Here is a 16,870-nt window from a genome sequence, read left to right on the forward strand (position 1 = left end):
AATGTTACATTATATAATGTAAATGTCAATTCATCAACAAGATATAATCATATACATATGTATATATGTGTGTATATGTGTGTGTGTGTGTGTATATATATATATATATATATATACTGCACCCAACATCAGAGCATCTAATATATACTAAGAAAAATACTAACAGGTCTGAAGGGAAAAGCAGACAGCAATGCAATAATAGTAGAGGCTTTCAATATTCCACTTTCAACAATAGCTAGATCATCCAGAGAGAAAATCAACAAGCAAACATTGGACTTGAACCATACTTTATACCAAACAGACCTACCGCACATATACAGAAAACTCCATCCAGTAGTAGCAGATACACATTTTATTCAAGTGCACAAGGAACATTCTCCAGGATAGATCATATGATAGGTTACAAAACAAGTCATGGCAAATTTAAGAATATTGAAATAATACTGAATATCTGTTCCAGCCACTTTGGTATAAAACTAGAAATAATTGAAAGGAAGAAAGATGGGGAACGCCTGGGTGGCTCAGTCAGTTAAGTGTCTGCCTTCGGCTCAGGTCATGATCCCAGGGTCCTGGGATCGAGCCCCACATCAGGCTCCTTGCTCAGGGGGGAGCCTGCTTCTCCCTCTGCCTGCTGCTCCCCCTGCTTGTGCTCTCTCTCTGTCTCTCTGACAAATAAATAAATAAAATCTTTAAAAAATGTTTTTAAAAAGGAGGAAAAATGAACAAATACATAGAAATCAAACAACACACTCCTGAACAACCAATGGGTCAAAGAAGACATCCAAAGGGAAATCAAAAATACCTTGAAACAAATAAAAATGGAAACACAGTACAGCAAAACTGTATGTGCTGCCATAAAAGCAGTTCGAGGAGGGAAGTTCACAGCGATAAATGCTTACATTAAGAGAAAAAGAAAGATCTCAAATAAACAACTTAACTCTATACCCCAAGGAACCAGAAAAAGAAGAAACTAAGCCAAAGTTAGCAGACTTAAATAATAAAGATCAGATGAAAGAGAAACAAAACAAAGACCAGAAAAATAATAGAAAAGATTAATGAAGCCAGCTTTTAATTGTTTTTTAATTTTAATTTTTTTTGAAGGTACGAGCTTTTTTTTTTTAAAGATTTTTTTGAAGGTTTTATTTATTTATATGAGGGAGAGAGAAATAGTATTCCATTGTATGGATATACCGATTTTATTTACCCATCCATCAGGTGATGAATATTTGAATTATTTCCACTTTTTTTTGCTATTATGAATAACACTGTTATGAACACACATGTGCAAGTTTTTGGGGTGGGTATATGTTTTAATTCTTTTGGAATTACTAGATTATATGGTGACTCTGGGTTTAGCCTTTTAAGAAACTATCTTCCCAAGTGGCAACATCATTTTACATTTCTACAGCAATGTATGAGTATTTCTTTTTTTCTTTTTTTTAAGTATGATTGACGTATAATATTCTATTAGTTTCATGTTTATAACACAGAGATTCAATATTTGTATACATTACAAACTGGTCACTGTAATAAGTCTAGTTATCTTCTGCCACCATAAAAGGTCAATATAATGTTATTGACTATATTCCCTCTGCTGTACTTTACATCCCCATGACTTACTTATTTTATAACTGGCAGTATGTACCTCTTGATGCCCTTCACCATTTCACACCCCTAATCCCCTTCCTGTCTCACAACCACAGCTCTATTCTCTCTTTATGAGTCTGAATTTTGTTTCGTTTGTGTGCTTTGATTTTTAGATCCTGCTTATAAGTGAAATCATGCGGTACTCATCTTTCACTGTCTGATTTATTTCACTTCGCATAATGCCCTCAGGGTCCATCCATGTCATCACAAATGGCGAGATTTCACTCATTTTTATGGATAAGTAGTATTCCATTGTGCGCGCGCACACACACTCACACACACACATCTTTAACCATTCATCTATCGATGGACACTTAAGTTGCTTCCATATCTTTGGCTATTTTTTTTAAGGCTTTCTGTATTCATTTGAGGGGGAGAGAGAGTGCATGTGTCGGAGCATGACTGGGGCGGGGGCAGAGGGAGGGGAAGAAGCAGACTCCCTGCTGAGCAGGAAGCCCTCCGTGGGGCTCCATCCCAGGACCTGGAGATCATGACAGAAGCAGGAGGCAGACGCCTAACTGACTGAGCCACCCAGGTGCCCCTATATCTTGGCTTTTGTTAAGTAATGCTGCAACAAACATGGGAATGTATATTTTGAGTTAGTGTTTTTGTTTTCTTCAAATAAATAGCCAGCAGTGGGATTACTAGATCCTATGGTAATTACTAGATCCTATGGGATTACTAGATCCTATGGTAATTACTAGATCCTATGGGATTACTAGATCCTATGGTAATTACTAGATCCTATGGGATTACTAGATCCTATGGTAATTACTAGATCCTATGGTAATTTTCAATTTTTTTAGGAAACTTTATACTTCTTCCATAGTAGTTGGACCAGGTTACAGTCCCACCAACAGTGCATGAGAGTTCCTTTTTTCCCACATCCTTGCCAACACGTGTTATTTCTTGTCTTTTTGCAATAGCCATCCTGACGGGTGTGAGGGGATACATCGTGGTTTTCATTTGCATCTCCCTGATGATGAGCGATGTTGAGCATCTTTTCACGGGTCTATATTTTTAGATACTAAAGTACACATGCTTCCCTAAAAAGATACTCAGAAGCCCCCCAAATGAGGCAAACACAGATTATTCAGGAGACCTTCCAGAAGGGATAACTGATTCCCTCTTCGTGTGCACTCTGCCAGCTACAATTCCCACAGTGGGACTAGTACAAGTAGAAAAAGTTCAAAGCTTCATAATCATATATGACCACACTTCTGCTCGAAACAAACTAGTCCAAATTCATTAACTAGAGTTGTCCTTGGCTTCCAGACCTGTCAAAAGACTAACAGTCATTTTGATTCTGATAATTGCCTATGTTACAATTGGCCTATATAGACTATCTAGGATCATAAGTATTACTAGGACACTACTGGTTGGGCAGCCATTGTCACATCGGATGGCCCCATAACTCATCCTACAACAGAAGAAGAAAAGATGAATCCTGGGTCAATTACAGATGACATTCAGGGGATGTTCTTCTTAATCAGCAAATTTAATCGGCAAACCCTTGGCAATGATGGAAATCTGGATATAATGGATGAATGTCCTAAGACCTACCTTTGTCTGCACTTGACCAAAAAGGAGGACTGAGAAAGAACAGCCCCCAATAGCTGGAAATAATCTGCTAGTCAAAGCTAGACCTCACTATTACTGCAAGCCGGTCTAACGCTCAGGTCTCCTCTGTTCCCCTCTTCTCTGGCTCTTTTCTCACGGAACACCAACCTCATACAAGGTTATTCTGAGAACATGATAAAATGAAACAAATAAGGTCACTTTTTGTAGAGACAGAAGTAGAATGGCTGCAGGGAGGAGAAAACAGGGAGTTTTATTTCACGGGTATTGAGTTTTAGAGTTACAAGACGAAAAGTGTTGTGGGCATACATGGTGGGAATGATTGCCTAACCTCACGAATGTATTTAATATCACTGAACTGTACGCTTAAACATGGTTAAGATGGTAAATTCCTTTTTTAAAAATATTTTATTTATTTATTTGACAGAGAGAACAAGAGAGCACAAGCAGCGGGAGGGGCAGAGGCAGAGGGAGAAGCAGGCTCCTCGTTGAGCAGGGAGCCTGATGCGGGACTTGATCCCAGGACCTCAGGATCACGACCTGAGCTGAAGACAGACACTTAACTGAGCCACCCAGGTGCCCCAAGATGGTAACTTTCATGTTATATGTATTCTACCAAAATTTTTTAAGATGGAGGGAAAAAACCAAGGCCACTTCTTTGTTTTGTCTAAGCATACACAAAAGCAAGGTCACAGTGCTACCCACAAAATACCCAATCACAGAATTGTCTCCATTTTCTAACAGCATCCAATCTAGAGCTAACCCTCCCCTAAATTACTCAACCAAAGCCCAAATTGTGTAAGAGGTTCTAACATCCTCTTATTGGGACACCCCACAGTTCCCTGTGGTGGGCGTTCTCCCTCGCTGCAATGAATAGTAAACCCAGCTTGCTTCACTACCGGTGTGTTCTCGGTGGTCTTTGGTTGAAAGACATTGACCATATATATTAATTACATTCCTAAAAAGTAAAGAGAAGTACAAATTGTTTTTTTCTTATTTTTATAAAGCAAGTATCTTTTTTTTTTTAAAGATTTGATTTATTTATTTGACAGAGAGCGGGACAGCCAGTGAGAGAGGGAACACAAGCAAGGGGAGTGGGAGAGGAAGAAGCAGGCTCCCAGTGGAGCAGGGAGCCCGACGTGGGGCTCAATCCCAGGACCCTGGGATCAGGCCCTGGGCCGAAGGCAGCCGCTTAACGACTGAGCCACCCAGGCGCCCCTATAAAGCAAGTATCTTTGAACTACACCCAAGTTAAGAAGTGGAACTTTATGCATTATCCTGGAAGCCCTCTACATGTCCCATTTCAATTATAACACACTCCCTCCCCACCAGAGTAACCACTCTCCATATCCTGATTTCCTATCCCCCTTTTTTTTTTAAGATTTTATTTATTTATTTGACAGAGAGACAGAGAGCACAAGCAGGGGGAGCTGCAGAAGGACAGGGAAAAGCAGGTTCCCCCTGAGCAAGGAGCCCAATGCGGGTTGATCCCAGGACTCTGGGATCTTGACCCGAGCTGAAGGCAGCCGCGTAACTGACTAAGCCACCCAGACGCCCTCATTCCCTTATTCTTATTATAAGATTTGTTGCCAAGTGTGTATTTCCAGACACCGCAGTTTAATATTGTTCATTTCTTTTTTTTTTTTTTTTGAAGATATATTTATCTGTTTTGGACAGAGAAAGAGAACATGTGAGTGGAGGGGAGGGACAGGAGAGGGAGAGAGAATCTCAAGCAGACTCCCCACTGCACACACAGCCTGAGGCAGGGCTCGATCTCACCACCATGAGATCATGACTTGAGCCAAAGTCAAGAGTCGGAGGCTCAACAGACTGAGCCACCCAGGCACCCCCTGCCTCTCATTCTTTGAGGAGGAATCTGCATAGATATCCCCAAGATCTGCAGCATCCCCCTACACGCACGCGCACACACGTACACACACACACACCCCGCCCCCCGCCCCCCAGCCCCAGTTCCGGGCCTCACCTTCCTGTATGCATCTGTCAGGTAGAGCCCTCATCACAGTGAACTGGATGATGTGCTTATGAGCTGGCTCCTCTAACCAGTTCAGGAGACTTATTTGCTTTATATCCCCCCGCGCCTGGTCTGGAGAATGCACTTCATCGATGTGTGACCAGTTAGGAAGGCAGTGAAGGGACAGTCTTGTGCCCCAGCTGGATGGTGAGCTTCCTGAGAGCCGTGGCTTCACCTCTTCACTGCCTCCTCTTCCTCTTCTTCCTCCCACAGTAAAATCCAACATGAGACTGGGCTCAGACTGGGCAGGTAGAGGAGTGACGGATTCATTCAAGAGTCGAAAAACGTCCACAATAGGACTTCTGGATAATATCTTTATTTAGCTTAGATAGATGTTTCTTACACATTTCTGAATACTTGGGTTAGAATTTTCTCTATTGCACTCAATAAATGGTTCTTAAGCTCTTCTCTATGATAAATGCAGACATGCCAGTACAATGCAAGCGAAAAAAAAGCTTCTTGTGTTCAAACATTTTTAAAAGGCATTTTTATATAGGGCATAGAGACCTGGTCTTTGGTACCTGAATCTGGGCACTCCCTTTGATCTCTCTCTCTACTCCTCTTAGACACAAGTTCCCAGCCGCCCCTCCTGGACAGGAACAGGGGCCTTCCAGGGCCAGGAGGCACCCCTGCTCCTGCCTGCAGGGAGAGCAAAAAAGGCATCACAGTGTCCCGGAGCCATGTGGTCAGATTTCTCAGTAGTATCCCAAGCTGCCTCTTCCCTTCACTCTTGACAGCTCCTACATGTCCAAGAAATTAGACAGGCCCTGCCGTGGCCTGCTGTAGATGGTTCTCAAGCCAGTCATCCCCCACAGAAAATCAGCCAGCCACTGGGCTTCTAGAGCATTCCCTCAAGGTTTCCAGGGGCTTAGGACCTCCTAACCCAAGCAAGCCTCCTGGCTCAAGCACATCTCCAGAAGGCTCCATCTGTTCCTTTGTGGCCCCTGCTATGTCCACTGTCTGTGGTCAGTATGCAGAGGAGCAAGTCCAGGGTGGTGGGCAGGCATGATCCTTCAGGCTTGCCTGCCAGCCCAGACAGCAAAACCCAGCCAGACCAATATCTATGGGTTGCAGGCCAAAGTTTAGAACAGCCACTCCCCCCCCCCCCATCCCTGGGCCAGCCCCCTGGCCTGGCCGCCCAGATAGGCCAGGTAGACAGAGTCTAGGCTGCAGGGCTCTCGGTCCCCTAAGCGCGCACCCGCACTTGGAAGTGCTCACAGCGGGCGTGCTTCATGGTCAGCCCGTAGGTGGGGGTCATATCCACCTTCGTGCCCTGGGGCACACTGAATTCCACCTGCTGCAGCAGGATGGCCAGGAAGAGAAAGACCTCCAGTCGGGCAATGGTCTCACCAATGCACTTCCGCTTGCCCATACCGAAGAGAATCACCTTCTCACTCAGTGTCTTGTTGATGGTGCCATCGAGAGTGAGAAATCGTTCTGGCCGGAACTCGGATGGGTCACCCCATAGCTTCCTGTAATCAGAGAGAAGCCGCTGAAGTGGCAGCCTGGGGGTGCAGAAGCATCAAGTGGGTTGAGCCCCAGCCCAAAAGAGTAGGGGATGGCAAGTGGCCCAGGGACAGCAGGGTCTGGAGCTTGGGAGAGGGCAGAGTTGCCCTTGCCTCCTCTCAACTTACTGGTCATGGTTGATCTGCCACTGGTTCACAAAGACACAACGTCCCTTGGGGATGTAAAAGCCACTCAGACTTGTGTCTCTTGTGGTACTGGGGAAGAAGGAAGCCCAGTCAGGCTCAGGACCACACGGACATCCCCCTGCCTCCCGTACCTGTCCCTCCCACTGGCCCTGATTGGGTACATGGACTGGAGGAAGGCCCAGTATTAGACAGCAGTGGATCCATGGGGCCTCACCTATGAGGGATGGTGAAGGGGACGAAGGAAGCATGTCGGAAGACCTCCAGGATGAATGCCTCCATGTAGGGCAGCTGGGGTCTGTCGGAGAGCCGGGGCTGCCGGGCCCTGCCAATCACTATGTCTGCAGAACATAGTGGACCATGGGGAGCGCCCGGGAGGATCAGTGGGGTTAAACGTCTGCCTTCAGCTCAGGTCATGATCCCAGAATCCTGGGATCCAGCCCCACATCGGGCTCCCTGGTCAATGGGGAGTCTGCTCCTCCCTTTCCTTCTGCCCCTCCCCCAGCTTGTCCTCTCCTCTCTCTCTCACTCACTCTCTCAAATAAATAAAATCTTTAAAATAAAATAAAGTAAAGTAAAATAAAAAAGGACCATGTGGATGAAGGGGCCACCCAGAACTTGGCCAGGCCCTCTGCCTTGAGCACTTTAAAGGAAGCCACCACCTACCCAGCTCCTCCTGGATCTTCTTCTGTACATTGGGGCTCGTCACCAGGTACAGGAGGCTCCAGGAGATGGCAGTTGTGACCGTGTCAAATCCTGACCAGGGGAGAACGAAGGGAAAGACTAAGCGGTTGGCCAGTCAGGGCGGTTGGGCACAGGAAAGGCACAATGGGGTAGCTCATACCAGCTCCAAAGATGTCCAAGACAACATTAACAATCTTCTCGTCAGACAGCTGGATATTGGCATTCTCATCCAGCCTCTTGTCCCGACAATGCTCGATCAGGCTGTCTGTGATATCCCGAATGTGGCCCTGGGTAGGGAAGGCCTACAGGTGAACAAGATCCCAAACCCAGACCTACCTCTCCATCCAGGCCTACTTCCTCACCATCCCTAGAATCTTCGTTCAGGAGGGGACCCCTCTGCCCCAAGGCTGCCCTCCCAGCTTCTCCTACCTCGGAATACTGGCAGCCCCAATTCAAGGGACACCTGAGACAGAGGGCTCATCTAGACATGCTTTTTACCCTTCTTTCTCCCATGAGGCCAGGAGACCAACTTTTTAATTCTTCCTGTTCCCCACAGCCACTGGCCTTGGGTCCTCACAGACTGTGTATTCAGTAAATGTTGCTGTCTGAGGGAAGGATAGAAAGGCTAATCAAGGAAAAGTTCTATTTCCCTGCCCAGGACAGAGTCCACTCAAGCACTCGTCTCAGAATCCCAGGGTGAAGGCCCCTGAGAGCCTGCCAACCCCCCTACTTCTCCAGTTATCTCTGACCTTCTGGCCCCAACCCTACTGCTCCCCCCCCCCCACTGGCTTTCCCCACCAGCCTGTACCTTCTCAAACTTTCTGTAGTGTTCCTTGACCAGCTTCTGCGTGAAGGCATAGAACCTTTTATTCAGGTCCTTGAAGACATCCAGGGCGGGGTTGGGCAGGTATCGGAGGATGGGGAAGAAGTCCACCGGGCTCCCAGAGGCAACCGCCTCCCCGAATTCGTTACTCAGGTTGACTAGGCTAAGCAGCTCTTGGTCATCGTGGTCATAGCGTTTGCCAAAGCACATGGCACAGACGACATTGGCCACCGACACCACTACGTATCTGTAGGGTTCAAAGCGCCCCGCCTCTGCCATCTGCTCCTGCAGCCTGCTGAGGAGGGCCTCGGCCTCCTTGCTCACGTGCTCCTCCAGGTAGCAGGAGGACGCGGACGCCGGGTCCGAGGCAGTGGAGAAACTCTTCAGGGCGTTCTGGGCCAGGCGCCTGCGGGTAGCCCACACTGGTCCAGAGTCTGGGTTGAAGATCATGCTCTGGCCATCTGTGACCAGAGTGAAGCTGTAGAGGTCGGGCCGGCCCTTGAAATCATCACTCTGCCGCACCAGGGCCTGCCGGATGGTGTCCAGGCCGCTGAGGACCAGCACGGGCGTTGAGCCGATGCGGATTTGCAGCACGTCCCCATAACGCTGGCTCAGCCTCGACAGCGCCAGATGCGGGCTCTTCCCCAAGGTCAGCACGTTCCCCAGCAGGGGCCAGCCCCAGGGCCCCGGGGGGCTCTTCAGGCCTTTGGGAGCCCGAGGCTGCCAGGCCCTGACCACCCAGAGCACCAGGCAGAAGACGGTGGAGGCCAGGAGGAGCTCGGTGGCCGAGATGGGGATGGAGAGTCTGAACGCAGAGAACATCGTCTGCGCAGAGTTCTCAGGACGGCAGCTGCTGAGAGCGGGGCAGGGAAGAAAAGACCAAGATATCAGATGGGGGGATATGAGGAACCAATGTCCTAAAGTGTCAGCATGCTGGTCAAAGAAAGGAGAAATTTTCCTATCCAGCACAGCTAACTGGACGTGAAGGGGAGGAGACGGGAGAAGCTGTTTGTGTGCCATGAATTTCACAGCCATTCATTCGGTCCTGGTCACAGCCTGAAAGGTAGACTGCAGTGAGGCTCAGAGAAGGTAAGTGACTTGCACAAGGTCACACAGTCAGGACGTGTTGGATCCATACTCCCAACCCAAAGTGCCCAATTCCAGAATACGGCTGCACCAATCTAAAACAGGGTTTTCCTTGGGGTGCCTGGGTCGCTCAGTTGGTTAAGCATCCGACTCTTGGTCTCAATGAGGTCTTGATCTCAGGATCGTGAGTTCAAGCCCAGCATGGAGCCCCCTTAAAATAATATATGATATGATATGATATGATATGATATGATATGATATAATATAAGTGAAATAAAATAGGGTTCTCCACACATCAGTCTGTGATTCCCATACAGCACCTGTACTGTTATTTTTTGCTTTTCTAAAATCAACTTTAAATCTACCCACTTAGCATCATCCCAAACAAAAATATCTGCATCAAAGTACAGGTCTGATTCCCCCCCACAATGTATATGGAACACATAATCGACATGTGTCACCCCCAATCCCCTTGAGCACTTATCCACCACACTTGGGGAAACATTGCCATCAGGAGAACTAGGGATCATAGGCTCCTTTTGCCTCATGTCACATTTGGGGAAATTGAGCTCCAGAGGGGCCACTGACCTGACTAAAGTTCCCGGGCACTCAGTGACAGAGCCCCGACTCAGACCTCTTAGGGAAAGTTCCCCGGGAAGCAGCTCCTGTCACAGGTACCTCCCTTTGAAGACTGGTCAGATTCTCTCCCAGAACTCTCCGTTTTCTATTGCTCCATCCATTCCAGGGTCTAAGGAATCCTGCTAGACCAGACCCTGTGACAGGGTAGGGAAGGGACAGGGGACCCGAAGGCCACTGCCTAAGCCATACAACTCAGCCTCAGCTCTCTGAGTTCAACTGACCCAAGGTTTAAAAGCGGCCCGTGACAAGCTACATTGAGGCTCCGGGTCACAGAAATCCAGGCCAGGGTTTTTGCGGGGCTCAGTTCTCGATGAATGAACAGTCTGGGCCTCCCCCATTTCCCAGTCACCAGAGAAGAGAGATAAATGGAAGACTCCCACCAGATAAGGGCTGCAAGAAAATGCTAGACTGGAATTCGGGAAATTAGGAATCAATCTAAATTTAACAGAGGTGGAGACTAAACTTTCTCTCTAGGCTTGTTCTAGAAAGGGTGCGCAAATCCATGGAGTATTCTCCGCAAGACATTGGCCTCTGACTGGGGCACCTGCCAGGTGCTCTGGACTGGAGATGAGGAGCTCCAGTGTTGCAGGCTCCATGGCTCAGCCTTGGACTTGTCATTTTGCCTTCCCGGGCTCCAGCTCTATCACTTGGGGTGGGGGTGGAGAGGTGATATGCCCAGCTAGATCTCAGAGAAGAGAAAATCCAGATCTGACCTGGGGAACCTCCCCATCTGAATCCTGAACTTCCCCACAGGAGAACCTCCTAAGATGGGGAGATTGTCCGGCTCCTACCTTAAGTATACAGCCATCTGTCTAGGGAGGCCCCCTGCAGGAGCCAGATCCCAAAGCACACTCAAGCCCTGACTCCCTGAGTGAACTAGGGACAGGTCTTGGGGTGCTATGGTTTCCCTTCTTCACACTGGGTGCCCCGGGGACCTCCAGCCCTAGCGAGACAGCCAGAGGCCAAGAAAGATGTGACTGGTGAGTCTTCAGGGACTGATACTCCAGCTCTCTGCAGCCGGCCATCTCTCACACAGATTGCCCCCTAGTACAGGACAGAGAAGGCAGTCAGTGGGATAGGGAAGGGCCCTGGGCAGTGCCCGGGACTCTCGTTCAGATCAGCATCTCTTCTCCTGGCCAGTACATCTTGGCTCTGACAAGCCAGGCCTTGGGAGGGTCGAGACAGCCAGGGGTAGCTTTTAGATAAGGCAAGGTACAGCTGCTAAGAACCCAACCTGCCCCCTCGATCCATCTTGACCACCCAGGGGGAAGCCCCCCTCCTCACCCTGCCTGGACATCATCCTAGCTTGCCACAGTTGTGTCCTTATTCCAGCCTCCCAGGTGACCCTGATGGGGAAGCCCTAGGACATTCAGGGCGTGGGAATGGGGATGGAAATGGAGCCTGAATCCTGGAGTCCTGGAAGGGGGGCCATCTAAAATCTAGAATTCTGGCACTAGCTATGGGACCTTGGGCAATTCCTGCCTTTCCCCGGGCCTCGGTTTTCCCACCATGGAGCTGGAGTTCCTGGTCACGAAGGACACTCTTAGCCTCCTTTTTTGAGGTGCTAGACCAGTGGCCACCTAGGAAAACCTAGGAGGCATCAAAATTTTCTTTTTGTTGGGAGGGAAGGGGCAAGCCAGAAGCCCCCAACACTCACCTGTGGCTGTGAGAAGGTACTGAAGTGAGCTGGGACGACTGGTCTCTTAAGCGAGGGACCCGAAAGAAGATCAGGAAAAGCTCCTAGGAACTGTCACCTTCGGGATGAGGGTGAAAGCGCTTCCACCTTTATAAACAGCTCGTGCGCTTGGCCACACCCCCTGGAGCTAGGAGAGAGGGAGGGGCGGGCTGATGGGGGGGGTTGCTCTAAGACGGAGGGGGAGGAGGGAGGAAAAAGGGAAGAAAGGGGGTTGGGAAGTGGGGGAGAAGACAGGGTTGGGGGAACTCAGAGAGAGAGGTAAGAACCCACTATGGGGACTCCTCCTCCAAGTGCCAGCAGGCAAAGGGGTGAGGGCTGGGGACACCTGAGACCCCAGTTCCAAGGTCCCCATGGACAGCGCAGACCCCAGCTGAGGTGGGGATTGGAAGAAGTCCCAAGACAGCCCGAAGACACGGTAGGGGAAGCCCTCCATTCCCCGGTGCGGGGACCCCTCACCCTAATTTTTGCATACACTGGAACACTGGGCTTGGGAGTGCCTCCCCCTTGCTACTAGTTGACAGGGGCCAGGCAGGCTGGGCGGGGCTGCTGTGTGATGACCTCTTTCCCCCGGGTTACCGAGTCCGGGCTCGCGTGAGAAGCACGGCGACCCCAGCCCCGAGGTCACCGGGGCCGGAAGGCCAGAGGCGCCGAAGGGCTGGCTTCGTTCCCCAAGAGCCCCCAGAGCCCGGGTGACTAGCCCAAGTCTGAGCTCCCGGATAGACAGGCGGGAGTGCATGGAAACGCGCAGCCTCGCTGAGCGCTCACGGGCCCTCACTAGCTGGAGGGCCACTTTGGAACGCTGCAAACCGGGGGTACCTCCAGCCGGGACCCACAGGCCCTCGAGGTTTCCTCTTGACTCCCGGGGCTCCTGGCTTATTGGCGGGGCGGAGAAATTGGGCGGCGAGGGGGGCTGTGTGCGGCTAGCTCCCGGGGGCCGAGGAAAGGGGGACCCTCGGACCGGGCAGGGGAGGGGGCCCAGGGACCGAGGAGGGGGGCGCCCAGCCAGAAGCCTCCCTAGGCTATCGTGCACGTGTCCGGTACGTCCCTCCAGGGGGCAGAGGTCACGCGGCCCATCCCCGCCCCACCTGGCCGGGGGCGAGGTGCCCGGGAGTTGCGTGAGAAGGGCCCGGAGGCCGGCGCAGCCACCCAGCTGCCAGACTCCCCACCTCGGGTCCCGGCACAGTCACGCGAAGGGGGAGGGGAGTCGGGGGCGGGGCTCTTAAAGAGCTAGTCTCCAGGCGAGCCTGTAGGTGAGGGTGGAGGGAGGAACGGCGAAGCCGCGATTGGATGGGGGGGCGGGCGGTGCAAAGGGCCCAGGTTTGCGTGCGGAGCTAGGCTTTTGCCTGCGAGCAGGAGCCTGCGTGTGTTGTATTTGTGGTCCACGCCTGTGGCAGGACACGCAGCCCCAGCGCCACATGGCTCGCCTGGCTGGCTGCCTAGGACGCTGCCCCTGCCCCTGCCGAGCCGTGCCGCTGTAGAACGCGCAGGGGGAAAAGCGGCAATTGCGTGTCTTGGTCATCCCGTCCCCAGCTGACCACCTCACCCGCCCTTCCCGCCGTGCTCCCTGACCCAGCGAATGACACCGCCATCCGCTGGCCCAACCAAAAACAGAGCCTCATCCCGCCCGTTCACCACTCCACTCAAACATTGGGCAAATATATACCAAAGGCCTACTATGTGCCACGCACTGTTCTGGATACTGGCGATTAATATGCACGTGAACAAAACTGAAACTGCTCCTGTTCACATGGAGCTTAGATTGGGGCGGGGGGCGGGGAGCGAGGAGGATGCGTAGAGAATGTCAGAGGCTGAAAAGTGCTTTAGAGAAAAATAAAGGAGAGAAGGGCGAGAAATCACCCTGGGGGAAATTGCAATTCAAAATAGGGTGGGTGGTCAGGGGCGCGCCTGGCTGGCTCAGTTGGTGGAGCAAGCGCCTCTTGATCTCCAGGTCAAGAGTTCAAGACCCACGTTGGGTGTGGAACCTACTTAAAAAAAATAGGGTAGTCAGAGAAGGCCTCACTGAGAAAATGACACTGAGCAGAGGCAAGAGTGTGGAATCAAGACTCAGAGTGCACAGGTATCTGGAAGCAGAGGAAACAGCAAGTTCAAAGGCCCCTACAGATGGCCCTTGGGAGGGAGGAAGGGAGGCAGCAATACCAAGGGCCCTGGAAATGGGCAGTGGTCTTGTGACTGGGATTTCTCCTAAAATTGAGTGCCCCCCCCCCCAGGTGCAGTGAGCACCCTGTTGAGAAACATCTCCTGTGTGTGAGATGGACACATTGTGGGGAGTGAGGCAAGGAAGCTCACTCTGGCTACTGTGCGGAGGAGGGGGTACTCCGCCCTGCCATCTGTCCACTGCCACGGCCTCATTCTCTGCCAGGACCCCATCACTGCTCCCTGGAGTAAAAGTAGCCTCCAAACCTGGTTCCCACTTGCCTGTCACTCCCTCCAATTCCTTCGCAAGCCTGTGGCATCTAGAAGGGTCTTTTCAAAAATGGGAAAACTCATCCTATCGCAACCATGCCCCTTCAGTTGTTCCCATGTGAACGAAAACCAGAATCTTTGACGGGACCTACCAGGCCTGACCACCTCTACTTCCTCCTTTTTTTTTTTTTTTTTTTTAAGATATCACGCTTTTTAAAAAGTTTTGATTTATGAGAGAGAGAGAGCACATAAGCAGGAGGGAGGGGCAGAGGGAGAGGGAGAAGCAGCCTCCCCACTGAGCAAGGAACCCACCACCTCTACTTCTAATCTCCCTTATTTTAAAACTCATCTAAGGGGCACCAGGGTAGCTGAGTCAGTTCAAGCATCTGACTCTTGATTTTCAGCTCAGGTCATGATCTCCGGGTCATGAGATCCTCTCTCTCCCTCTGCCCCCCCCTCCACTGCACACGCCCTCCCTCTCTCTCCCTCTCTCTTTCCGTAAAATAAATAAATAAATCTTTAAAAATAGATTGATAAGCCAAGCCTTTATTTTTAAAGATTTTATTCCTTTATTTGACAGAGAGAGAGGGGGGGGGAATACAAGCAAGGGGAGCAGCAGGCAGAGGGAGAGAGAGAAGTAGGCTCCCCACCGAGCAGGGAGCCTGACATGGGACTCAATCCCAGGACCCTGGGATCATGATCCGAGCCAAAGGCCGATGCCCAACCGACTGAGCCACCCAGGCATCCCTGATAAGCCAAGCCTTCGCGAGATATTAATAATCAGTAAAGCAGTTAAATCCACCTGGGGGATGGTTGAGCCCAAAGTACTGATGCTGTAAGAGTGGAATTTGGGCATCAGAACAGGCAGGAGACAAGGAAGGTATTGCTGGGCTTCCATTCCGCCTAGCATCCCTCCCTTCATTCCACTTCTGCATCTCTGGCTCAGCCTGGGGAGCCTCATGGTACCGAAGAGAGGTCTGTTCAATCTCGGTTGGAGCTAGAGCCACAGAGAGTAGAAAGAACCCATGTGGAAACCGTGGCACAGAAGGCAGGAGCAAGGCACCCCCAGAGCCCTCCCCTGCTCTGCAGCCCATCTCTGCCTGGGCTTCCCAGGGTCCCCACCAAGGCCCTAGCCCTAGAGAATCGTGGCGGCCTCCTCAGTGGCTCTGCAAGATCATCGGCTGGGGCTCCTGCCCAGAGACCCAGCAGACTCCTCCTGGTAGAAGATGCTTTGCTCACATTCTCTAAGGGGCTCTTGACCCCAAAGAAATCCATCAGCTAATTAAACCAATGTCTCTCCCACTTCTCAGGCAGCTGGAGCTGGAGAGACTTATGCCAGAAAGGAGAAGGCCCAAGGACACCTAGCAAACCAGAATCTAGAGCTCTGGCCCCTTGCTTCCTGGCCAGGACTCTACCCAGCACGATGTCTTGTCCCAGACTACCAGCAAAACCCCAGGGGTCCAAAGGCAGACAGGCTCAGCCCCTGGGTCAGGGCCCCCCATTTCCCCATACTCCCGGCCAAGAGTCTGGTGCACTGGGATTACAGAAGGCATTGCACTTCTCATTGGCAAGCCCTGTCTCAGGGAACGGCCCAGACAAAGGGGCCTCCGGGATCACCAGGCTGAGAAGGAGGGAGGCAAGCAGGCAGGAGGTTAGAGGGCCTTGGTGTGGAGCTGAACAGCCCATCCTGGGTCAAAGTTCGCATGCCTTTGCGTGAGAAGAACTTTGGCTAGGATTCCCCAGCCATTGATCTATCTGCTACCAGGAACAGGGGGGCAGGGGGCAGTGGGGAGGGGAGAGGGCTCTGGGCTGAGGGTCTTGGGCTAACCAAGGGTGTTTGATCAGCACTGCTAAAGGCCATGGCGGGGGGGGGGCAGGGGGGATGGAGAGACAATAAGACCCACAACAAATCCCTCTCCCACAGGGGAGGTGGGAAGCACGCCCCAAATATAGCCTATGCCTAATCAGGAAATGCTCCAGGAGCTGTGAGAAGGCTGAGACCCTGGGGTGGGGACAGGTAAGGGGCTCTGTGGGAGGGTAGACTAAGAAGAGTATAAGAGGGGGTGTTCCACCTTACGCCAGTTAGAATGGCAAAAATAGACAAGGCAAGAAACAACAATTGTTGGAGAGGATGTGGAGAAAGGGGATCCCTCCTACATTGTTGGTGGGAATGCAAGTTGGTACAGCCACTCTGGAAAACAGTGTGGAGGTCCCTTAAAAAGTTAAAAATTGAGCTACCCTATGATCCAGCCATTGCACTACTGGGTGTTTACCCCAAAGATACAGACGTAGTGAAGAGAAGGGCCATATGCACCCCAATGTTCATAGCAGCAATGTCCACAATAGCTAAATCGTGGAAGGAGCCAAGATGCCCTGCAACAGATGACTGGATTAAGAAGTTGTGGTCCATATATACAATGGAATATTACTCAGCAATCAGAAAGAACGAGTTCTCAACATTTGCTACAACATGGACGGCACTGGAGGAGATAATGCTAAGTGAAATAAGTCAAGCAGAGAAAGACAACTATCATATGATTTCTCTCATCTATGGAACATAAGAACTAGAATGATCAGTAGGGGAAGAAAGGGATAAAGAAAGGGGGGGTAAT

The 16,870-nt window shown here is 50.7% G+C and overlaps 1 protein-coding gene across 3 annotated transcripts; it reads right to left on the minus strand.

Moving 5' to 3' along the window:
- Positions 1-5,557: 5,557 nt before the first annotated feature.
- LOC113240972 (cytochrome P450 1A1) lies at positions 5,558-12,989 on the minus strand. Of its 3 annotated transcripts, none has more exons than XM_026478518.4 (8): positions 12,920-12,989; positions 11,796-11,961; positions 8,399-9,263; positions 7,751-7,877; positions 7,573-7,662; positions 7,124-7,247; positions 6,892-6,978; positions 5,558-6,729 (listed from the first exon to the last, which is right to left on the minus strand). In XM_026478518.4, the coding sequence occupies exons 3-8, from the start codon at positions 9,233-9,235 to the stop codon at positions 6,444-6,446; spliced, it is 1,551 nt and encodes a 516-aa protein (XP_026334303.1). In that variant the 5' UTR covers positions 9,236-9,263; positions 11,796-11,961; positions 12,920-12,989; the 3' UTR covers positions 5,558-6,443. The 3 variants fall into 3 exon arrangements, with proteins under 3 accessions (XP_026334303.1, XP_057159723.1, XP_026334302.1); XM_057303740.1 differs by having other exon boundaries at positions 8,399-9,266; positions 12,920-12,982; XM_026478517.4 differs by having other exon boundaries at positions 8,399-9,266; positions 11,796-12,989.
- Between the last annotated feature and the right edge of the window lie 3,881 nt (positions 12,990-16,870).

The sequence above is a fragment of the Ursus arctos genome, unplaced genomic scaffold, assembly GCF_023065955.2.
Source record: "Ursus arctos isolate Adak ecotype North America unplaced genomic scaffold, UrsArc2.0 scaffold_28, whole genome shotgun sequence".
Classification (NCBI taxonomy): Eukaryota; Metazoa; Chordata; class Mammalia; order Carnivora; family Ursidae; genus Ursus; species Ursus arctos.